Source organism: Benincasa hispida, chromosome 6 (assembly GCF_009727055.1).
Source record: "Benincasa hispida cultivar B227 chromosome 6, ASM972705v1, whole genome shotgun sequence".
Lineage (NCBI taxonomy): Eukaryota > Viridiplantae > Streptophyta > Magnoliopsida > Cucurbitales > Cucurbitaceae > Benincasa > Benincasa hispida.
In genome coordinates this window covers 26,609,167-26,620,041 of record NC_052354.1, presented here as the reverse complement: position 1 = coordinate 26,620,041, position 10,875 = coordinate 26,609,167, and the positions used below count along the sequence as shown (strand labels likewise).

Sequence of the window (10,875 nt, the reverse complement as noted above, 5' to 3'; positions counted from 1 at the left end):
ATTGTGGGATTTTAAATATAGCTTAATTAATATCAATTATATTAATTAGATTTAATAAATTTCAACCAATATCTTTACAATTAATATATTAGGCTATCTTAACTATTTAATATAAGTTATTATTATTATGATGATGATTATCGATATTCTAATTAATATAATAACTAAATTATTTTTAATAATTAATTTAAATTAATTAATTATGTTTAATAATGGTTTGACATAAAATTATTCATTTATTTTCACTTTTATTAATTAAATAATACTAAATTTATTTGATGACTACAACAATTGGTCTCTTGTATTTAATTAAGAAATTTTTATTTAATTTTAATTTTTTTTTAAATTGATAAATTGAATAAATATTTCAAACACAGACATTAATTTTCTACCTATCTAAACACAAACATTAATTATCTCATACATTTAAAATTCAAACATTCAAATTCTAGATATTTAATATCTATAAGAAACAATGTCTGTCGTCGGGTCCTACAATAGAATATTCAAGCCGCATACAAATATATACTATATTTTAGTTGAACTATACTCGTTTTGACTTCTTAATTTGTAAATAATATTTTCGACTATAAGTTTGAAAGTATCAAAATATTCATAAGTAAATATACTGTTTAACATGCAGAATTGGGGTGGGAAGTGGAATTCAAATACCACACTTCTAAGTTTATATATGTCAACTAGTTGAATTATGCTAAGTTATATGAATTTAATATATATATTTCTCTATATTAAACATATATGGATATGTAAAAAAATTTCTATAAAAAAAATAAATGACAAGTTTAAGTCTGAATTTTTAAAAGTTTGTGTTAAAAAAGTTTTTGTGTACGTCTAAATTAATATTATCATTTTGGATGTTAGCTTATTAGATAAAGACACAAATCACTATCTCAAGGGTCACTGATTCAGTCCCTTGTTCCTACGAGTTAAACTTCTGAAAATTCATTTTTGTGTTTAATAGGTCATTATTAAACTTTCAAAAATACTTATTAAGTCTATGAACTTTTAGTTTTGTATTTCAATTTCGTTTATGGTAAGTTTAAGAATTTTAAAAATATTGAATATACCAATAACTTGTTATATATAAAATTTAAAATGTACGGTGAACATAAAATTTGAAGTTTAAGGGAGTATTTTCGATACATTTCTTAAATTTCAAAAATCAAATAGACCAAATCTAAAAGTAAATAGATTAAATTTTAATTTAATTAAAAAGAACTATTTAAATCTTTTTGTTGAGTTGAATAATTTTTGCTTTCAAAGTTAGAAAGAGAATGAGAGAAAGAAATAGAAAGAAAATATGGGTGGGATTGGGAAGAAAGAGCATAAAAAGAAGAGTTGGTAGTTGTAAACTGATAAACTGCCAAAATTCCCACTTGTAAATAATAATAATAATAATAATAAAACAGTCAAAAGAAGACACCAATCCCATTTTATAAACCCTTCTCTTTCATTTCCAATCCAAAACAACAAACCAAAGCCAATTAGAATATAGAATTCAAAATTTTAGACTAATCTTTCACAAACCCAAATTAAGGAAAAACAAAAATGGAATCTGTAATTGCAGAGCTAGAAGGCACTCTATTGAAGAGCTCTGATGTATTCTCCTACTTCATGTTGATGGCTTTCGAGGCCTCCGGTTTGATCCGGTTCGCGCTGTTGCTGTTGTCGTGGCCAATCATACGCCTTCTCGAGGCAGTAGGGATGGCGGAGTTGGGGTTGAGAGTGGCGACGTTTGTGGCGGTGTTCGGGGTTCGAAAGGCAGAGATCGAGTCGGTTTCGAGGGCGGTTTTGCCAAAGTTTTTGATGGATGATTTGGATATGAATGTTTGGAGAGTGGCAAGCGGGTTTAAGAAACGAGTCGTGGTGACCAAAATGCCACAGGTTATGGTAGAGAGGTTTGTAAAGGAGCATTTACTAGCAGACGAGGTCGTCGGATACAAACTCGGGTTTAACCGATTTGGGTTCGCGACGGGGCTTGTGAAGGGAGGATTTGGTTCTGTTGTTGAAGAGATTTATGAGCTTTTTGATTTGAGTAATGGTGGAAGAAGGCCTAGTATGGGTTTAGGAAGACCTTCATCATGTTCTTCCTTTTTGGATCTTTGTGAGGTTAGTTTTAACAATACCAAATGTTTCTCTTCCTTTTTTTTTCTTTTTTGTAGTAAACATATCTTTTAAACGTCAATAGTTTTTTTTTTTTCCACTTAAGCTTTGTTTTAATTAACTATAAAGTTTAAACTTTAGAAAATATTTCAAATTGATACCTATTTACTAAGTTATATACATTTAGATGGATCCACTAAAAATTAACACTTTTTTGGGCTACTTTATTTTTTCTTATTTAGAAGTGGTAAAAAAGGTGACGAGTTATGAGATTTAATATAGATTGGATGAGAAAGTTAAATGGGTGAACTATACTAAAATTTGAATGGAGTAGTAAAAACTAGAATTAATCTAAGTGAGTCATTGGTAAAAATATTGGGCAGCACATATAATTAAGCAAGGGCAAGTTAAAATAGAAAAATTAGTGGAAAGGAAAATCAACAAAATTAGGTGAATTTGGTTTATTTTAATTTTTTTCAACATGTTTAGTGAAATCAAATCTCTATAAAAGTCTGAAAATAAAGACTTCCTTTGACAATTATTTAGATCTCGCTTGATAATTATTTTATTTTTTATTTTTATTTTTGAAAATTAAATGTATTGACACTACTTACATCTCCAAATTTCTTCATTTGTTATCTACTTTTTACCCATGATTTAAAAAACAAAACCAAATTGGAGAACTAAGAAAAGTAGTTTTCAAAATTTTATTTTTATTTTTGAAATTTGACTAAAAATTCTACAATTAAAAACGTTAATGAAATAGATTTAATTTTCAAAAATAAAAACCAAAAAAAAATTATTGTCTTACGTTTTAGTTTTAGTTTTTCTAAAATTAAGCTAATAAACACGTATTCTATCTCTAAATTTATTGTTTTGTTATCTATTTTTTTACTTATATTATATCAAAAACCAAGTTAGATTTCAAAAACTAAAAAAGTATTTTTTTAATTTTTTTTAAATTTAGTTAAGAATTCAATATTATATTTAAAATAAATGGAGATTATTATAAAAAAAACTAAAAGAAAATAGACTTAATTAAATTTTTTTTTAAAAAAAAAGTTTTTTAGTATATTGACAAAATGGCATCATTGTAATTAATGTTTCAGGAACAAATGCACTCACCATTAACAATCGCCCAAATTCGGGACCATACTCCACGTCACCAAGATCTCCGACCGTCACCGGTCATCTTCCACGACGGCCGCCTTGTCAACCGCCCAACTCCGGCCACCGCCCTCATAATCCTCCTATGGCGTCCCACTCGGCATAATCCTCGCCATCCCTCGAATCTCCATCGGATTAATTTTACCAATGTGGGCCATCCCCTACGTCACTCGCCTTTTCGGCGGCAATAAATCGTCAGAGGCCACCCCCCCCCGCCGATCTCCGGCAACCCCACCGCCGCCACCTCCGGCGTACTCTTTCGTCTGCACTTCATCGAACGTTAATGGACCCCGTGGTCCTGGCCACCGTGCTCCGCCGCAAAGTCCCCGCCGTCACCTACTCCATCTCCCGCCTAACCGAAATCCTTTCCCCAATCCCCACCGTTCGATTAACCCGAATCCGACATGTCGACGCGGAGAAAATCAAAAGAGAGTTATCCAAAGGCGACTTGGTAGTTTGCCCCGAAGGAACGACGTGTCGGGAGCCGTTTCTCTTGAGATTCAGCGCGCTATTCGCGGAACTAACGGACAGGATTGTACCGGTAGCGATGAATTACCGGGTTGGTTTTTTTCATGCAACCACGGCTCGAGGATGGAAGGGGTTGGACCCGGTGTTTTTCTTCATGAACCCACGGCCGGTGTATGAGGTGACATTTTTGAACCAGTTGCCGGTCGAGGCGACTTGCTCGGCCGGAAAAAACCCACACGAGGTGGCGAATCACGTGCAGAGGATATTGGCGGCAAGTTTGGGGTTTGAATGCACAAATTTTACAAGGAAGGATAAATATAGAGTTTTGGCTGGGAATGATGGATCGGTGTCCTATGTCTCTTTGGTCGATCAACTCAAGAAGCTGGTTGCCAAATTCAAACCCCTTATTCACCTTAGTTAATAATTGAAGGTTTGTATCGATTTGGTTTGGTTCGGTTTGTTCATTGATTTTAGTTTTGTGAGGTTTTTTTCCCTTCCAAATTTGTTGTTTTTCTTTGTTGGAATTTGGATTCTTTTGTTTTAAATTTTGTGGAAACGTAGAATAAATAATCATATAATATAATTTAGCATATGGTTTGATTTTTATTTTACTTCCACTTTTACTAAATGACGCGGTAACTTTTGATTTCGAAATCATAATGTCTCATTTAGTTGGAACTCTACTCAAATTGACTTATATAAATATATATATATATATATTTAAAATAATAAGTCAAAAGATTCTAATAAAAAAAATAGAGGGTGTGAAATATGACATTTCATCTATGACTAACAATATGATTTACGGTCGAGTTGAGATAAGGTGGTGTGCTTAAAAGGAAAAAATATATATTTTCTTAGATAAATTAAAGAAAAATATCAATTTATACCTCTGAGCTTTAAGAGTCATATCAATTTCAACTCTGAACTTTTGTAAGCGTATCAATTTACACCCTACATTATGTTTCATTTGGAAAAACCTCGTGTGAAACTTATAATTATGTAACGAAGAACACATGTTAAAAGGATCAGTGTTGGTTGTGAGGATAATTTTTAGTCTTTGAAACACGAGAAAATAACGTGTCAGATTGCAAGGGATGTAGGGAAATGTTGGGACAAATAAGGTGTCGAATCTGGATTTTGAATCATGATCCTAATCCTAGGCCTGAGGCATTAACAATTGTATTAATTAAATCCCTAAACTTTCATAAATGAGTCAATTTAGACTATCTGATAAAATTTTCTTTGAAAATCATTAATGCATTTATTTTTAATCATCAATTTTGTAAAATTGACATTTGAAGAAATTTACACATCTTTGATGATTAACGCATGGATGATTTTCAAAGGCAACCATAATGAACGATTTAAATTGATTGACTTATGAAAATCTAAGAGTTTAATTAACTTTAATTATAAGCTTCACACGATATTGGTTGATTGAAATTTGAAATATAGTATAAATTGATATAATTATGAAAATTTAATATTTAAATTATTTAAATTATACAATTATTATGTCAGGATTTGAATGGATAAGATTTCAAAGTTTTAGGAGTAAACATTAATTCTCAAATGAGATGAACGGTATAAATAATAATTAATTCAACGGAAAGTTTTATCTTTTTTGTTTGAGAAGAAAATTGTTAAATGTGCGATTAAGATCCATGATCCTCGAGTTTATCACTATGGTTTAAAATTTTTAATTCCGTCCCCATGTTTTTTTTTTATCTCTAAGGTTTAATCAAACTTTTATGGCTTTATTGTTATCATATTTAAAAAAAAAAATCGCATGATAGTTTTTATTCAATTAATCAAGAAACACGTGCATATACACATGAAATCTTATAGTTTTTATTAAGAAACATTTGAAATATAGTGATTTGTTAAATGTAACATGTCTTATTGTCATATTTTTCCTAAGAAAATTATTTTGTGTTGTACTAGGGGTGTTAATGGGTTGGATCGGGTTGAGTTGAAAGATTTTTTAGACTCAACATTGTAAATTTTTTCACCCAAATGACCCTTATTAAAAAATGAACTCAACCCAACTCAACCATTGGTTCGGGTTAATCGGGTCATTTATTTAAAATTTTATTCTAAAAAGAAGTAAAATGTAAATATGTAAAAATCTAATTTAATTGTTTTCATATATTGAATTAAGATTAACAACTCAATTTTAATTTATATAGTGAACTTTTTCTTTCTAAACTGCAAAGAAATCACTTTTAAGAGTTGTTGAAATATAAATTATTCAAAAAAAATAATGGAATTAAATAAAATTAAAATCAATGTATGTAAAGAGTTGTTGAAATATAAATTATTCAAAAAATAATGGAATTAAATAAAATTAAAATCAACGTATGTATGAATAATTGTGTTATAAGTAATAAAAAAAATATATTTTAAAGTTAATAATAAATTTAGGTTAGTTCGGGTTGGTTTTTGTTATATTAGGTGAACCCACGAGCCAACCCAATCCATACAATTTCATTTATTTGAATCCAACCTAACCCAAATGAGTTGATAACCCAACCCAAACCGCATAGATTGGGTTGAGTTGATCAATCATCGGATTTTTTGAACACCCCTATTATACCGTACTAAACAATTTTTTTTTTCTTTTCTGTTAGTAACTACTCGAAGAGAATGACAAAAGAGGATTTTATGAAAAATTAAGAATTAAAAGTAAGACGAATATTATCCTCTATAGCCCCTTACAATTTTGTAGTTATAATTATTATTTTTTTTTTTAAAAGAATCTTGTAGTTTTAATTTAAAGTAGTTAAAACATGTTTAATTTAAAAAAAAAAGATCATTTTGTCATAACTAAATATTATTTGAAGTTTGTTTAATCTCCATACAATTTATGAAAAAGTTTGGGAAATTATTACATATAGAAAAAATAACGAACTATTTACAAAAATAGCATAAAAAAATTATATATACTAATAGACTTTTAACTTCTATCAACAACTTTGAGTGATAAACTTCTATTAGTTTCTATCATCGATAGATACCGATAGACTTCTATTAGCCTCTATCAAAGAATATTAAAATTTTTATATTTTATGTAAATAGTTTCTTTTATTTTAAAATCTCCAAAAAGTTTCATATAATATAATTTAAAAAATCAAGATTATATTTTAATTTTAAAAAATCAATACAATACATGTAAAATTTTCATTTGAAAACTAATAATTTCTTTTGGAGTTTTATAATCTCAATTTTCTTAATTGAAATCATTATTCCAATTTTAAGTAAAAATTTAGGATTCTAAACTAATTTATGCACGTGTACAATCTAAGCTTTCGAACTTTTTATATATAAATTTACTTTATTTACTTTTATATTTGTCTCTTTAAAAGATTTTGTATTTTTTCCTCAAATTTGAGCTATGGGAGATTTTTTTTTTTTTTTTTAATTTAAGAACATAATCAAACACTTTAACTTTTTTTTCGTTTTATATATGCATTTCACACCTACGTAAAAATAAGCACATACTCTATATGTAACTGCCACCTCTAAGTAATCACATTCCATTGGCATCATTTGCATCAGTGGGTACTCATTAAACACATACACTCAAAGAGTTGCATTGTGCCAACACCAATTTCATCTATTCTACATAAAACTTTAATTTGAAATATATAAATATATCTTGTGAATTGAAAATTCGAAAGGTCACATTTTATTGTCTTTTGATTTTTTTTTTTTTTTTATTTGAAAAGGAGATTGTGTTGAGTTGAGATAGTTTGAAGATAATAGATGATCTATAACTGAAAATTAGAAAGCCTCATTTTATCGACAAAGGATAATATAGGAATTTATTACAAATAAAATGGCAAAATAAATATATATAAAAATCATCCCCTTATAGCCCTTTTATATATTCAATATATTAAAATAAAAAGTAAATATGAATCTTAACAAATCAACACAGATACCTCGTTGTTGTAATACTTAGAGATATGTTAGAAAATCTGATCCAAGTATATTGATTCTTCGCCTTTCTACAAAGAATCAAATGAAAATTAAATTTACTTCCCATAAAATATAATCAAATGAAAATTTCTAAACAAAAACACAAAAATATGTCTTAAAAAAAATGAACAAAACAACAACCAATTCGTTACTCAAACACTTTCTAAAATATTCACAATCTAACACTTTCTAAAACATTTACAATGTCGTAGATTGTTGACTCTTAACACCTACACAACATAAATTACGAAAAATTATCCAATTAACCAAAGTAAAAATTCCATCACCATCAATATTTTTCTCCAAAAAGTTCAAACAAAAATAAAAGAGAGAAAAAAGAGCTAGGAATTATCCTTTTGATATTCAACCTTGATACACTATTGATATACATGTGATATAATACTTATACATTCGAAAGTATACTTGATATCATTAATACACTACTAGTATACGATTGATACACTTGATGTACTATTGATAAACACTTGATACACTGATGAAAATGACTAGTGATTTGAGTGTTTAAAAATTCATAAAAATGATTTTTTTTTTTTAAAAAAAAAAATCTCTAGTTATTCTAAACACACCCAAATTATCAAAATGAGTATACTAATTGAGTGTTAGTGAACTTTAGATTGAATTTGTCCTGCCATTTGTACTTAAAAATGAAGAAACAACATCATTTAAAAAGAAAAAAAACTACAAAATAGATTAAAAAGAATAACAATTACAAAAGTTAAAGTGAGTAATAACTCATATTGCTGCAAACAAAAAATACAAAAGGTATACAAATCATAGGTTGATTGACACACCAAAAGACACACAACTGATATACTTTAAATGTGGTATATTAGTTTATTGATATACCAAAAAAACGTACGTTTGTTAAAAGGGTAAAATCGAAATACGAAATAAGTGAAAATTTAAATTTGAAGATTTTGTCATATCTACAATTTTTCATATGTCGAAGACATCTCCCTAATTTTAAGTTTTGGATTTGACATCCACTACACATTCCCTTTTTTAATACAACATTATAGAGATAGAAATTGAAAGTTGAAGTTTCAAAGAATGAAATAAATGTCTTGTCAATGAAGCGTGCATAAATTCTCCATTAAATGTAGAATTAAAACCAACTACAAAAAGGAATATTTTGAAGAATTTACTATATATATAGACTCACCACTTAATAATTTTATTTCTCAAACATATCTTATAAAAAAAAAAAGAAAAAAAAAGGAATATTCAAGCATCTTTAATAATTATTTGATTTGCAAAGTTCCAAAGAGTTTTTTTTTTTTTTTTTTTTTTTCTTTGGGGGAATATTGAAGGAATACCTAACTTTGGAAATTAAAGAAAGAGATTCTTATGAAAAATACTTTATTGGTCAAAGCCATAATTGTAATTTTGAATAATAAATTGAAGCTTGAAAGTGATAACTTTGAGAATTTTTGCTTTTAATACTACATTCTTTATATATTTATATATTTCTTCAAATAATACCTACAAATAATGAAAAGCTTCCCTATCACTCTACCTATTATGTACCATTAATTTGGGCTATATATAAAACCATTTATTACTCTCTTTCACTTTAAAATGAAAAATTAATTAGGACATAAACTAGAAATAGAAAATGTTACAAAAATGCACTCTTTCTATTAATATATCCAACAATCACTCTGAAAATCTAAAAAATATATATACTAATAATAAATAAAATAAAAAAGAAGTAGAAATTTTACATACAAATTCAGAAGAATTGCCAAAGCCTCATCCCTCAAATAGTTGTACTTAAAAAAATAAAAAAGAAGATTTTATTGATGGCACTAATAAAAATAGTTTTTATTTCGAAACTTATTAAGTTGTACTAATTTTGATTTTGGAATTTCAATTTCATCAAAACTGTACCTGAAATGTAAATAAGTGTTGCAATTATACATTACACTTAGAAAGATATTTCAACCTTTTTCTGCTAATAAATTTTTGTTTTAAAAATCGTTACAAACATTATTCTCACATGTGTTTGAAATTTATAAAACATATGTATATTACAAAAGGAGTTAGAGTTCAAAAAGATGGGACTAGAGCTGCAATTTTATTAGAACTCGTAAAGAATTAATGTGTGTATTAATCAAATTATAATTGTACAGAATTTTGGTTTGAAATTACAGAGTTTATAGAAATCTTCGTGCCACTTTCTAGCGAATAAGTTAAAAATTTAAATAATTGGTAGAAATTGTTTCACTTATCAAATGTAGGATTCAGTTAGATGAAATTAAAAGTTAGTAAAAAATGATACAAGGTAAATTTAGAGATTAAAAAGTAACTTTTCCCTCAATAATAATAAGATTGACTTATTTTATGTTAATCTCTCGGACTTTTAATATTTTTATTATATCTCTTCTTTTTAATATTCTATTTCTCTCACAAAAGTACATTAAAAAAAAGTTTAAAATGTCATTATTTCTAAGTTTTGTACAATTTCTTTTAGCCACTATTTTAATTTTTTAAATTGTTTAACATAAAAATGGATCCATTTTGAGATCCAAGATTTATTTTGTTGATTGATATAGCTTTAAATATTTAACTAGTTAATGAACAAAACGTGTGTCTATAAGTATAATGATATATACAACATACAAAATAATTATAAAAACTAAATTAAAGATGTATTTAAATTAAAATAGTTTTTGAAATATTTTCAAAGTATATTTTAAACTTTTTTTTTCCAAAAGAGTAAATAAAAATGACTTTTTGAAAAATATTTTTTCTTTAATCAATCAAAACAGACGCTAATTCATTTTGTAAAGTTGAGGGATATCAAATACAAACTTGGGAAGTTTTAGGCTCGAAATATAATTCAAACTCGATAATACTTAGTTTAAAGTTATACTTTTAAACTTTTAGGATTACGTCATATAGTTCATATACCTTTTTAAAAAAAGTATAATAAACTCATAAACTTGTTATAACATAAATTAGTAACGAAAAATCGAACCTCCAACTCTAAAGAAAAATGATGTATGTCGATTATTGTTTGTATAACCTCACTTTAGCAAACTTTTGAAGTTATATCTATTTAATTCATTTATTTTTAAATAGCATTGTTGAGTAAAATTATAAAATTTT

The 10,875-nt window shown here is 27.2% G+C and overlaps 1 protein-coding gene across 1 annotated transcript; it reads left to right on the top strand.

Annotated features, from left to right (window-relative positions):
- The first annotated feature begins 1,441 nt into the window (after nucleotides 1-1,441).
- LOC120080261 (glycerol-3-phosphate acyltransferase 5-like) lies at nucleotides 1,442-4,304 on the top strand. The gene is given in 5 exon segments (XM_039034877.1): nucleotides 1,442-2,130; nucleotides 3,234-3,380; nucleotides 3,382-3,478; nucleotides 3,481-3,551; nucleotides 3,554-4,304. Coding segments are annotated over 5 exon segments (1,503 nt in total). The 5' UTR covers nucleotides 1,442-1,569; the 3' UTR covers nucleotides 4,181-4,304.
- The last annotated feature ends 6,571 nt before the right edge of the window (nucleotides 4,305-10,875 follow it).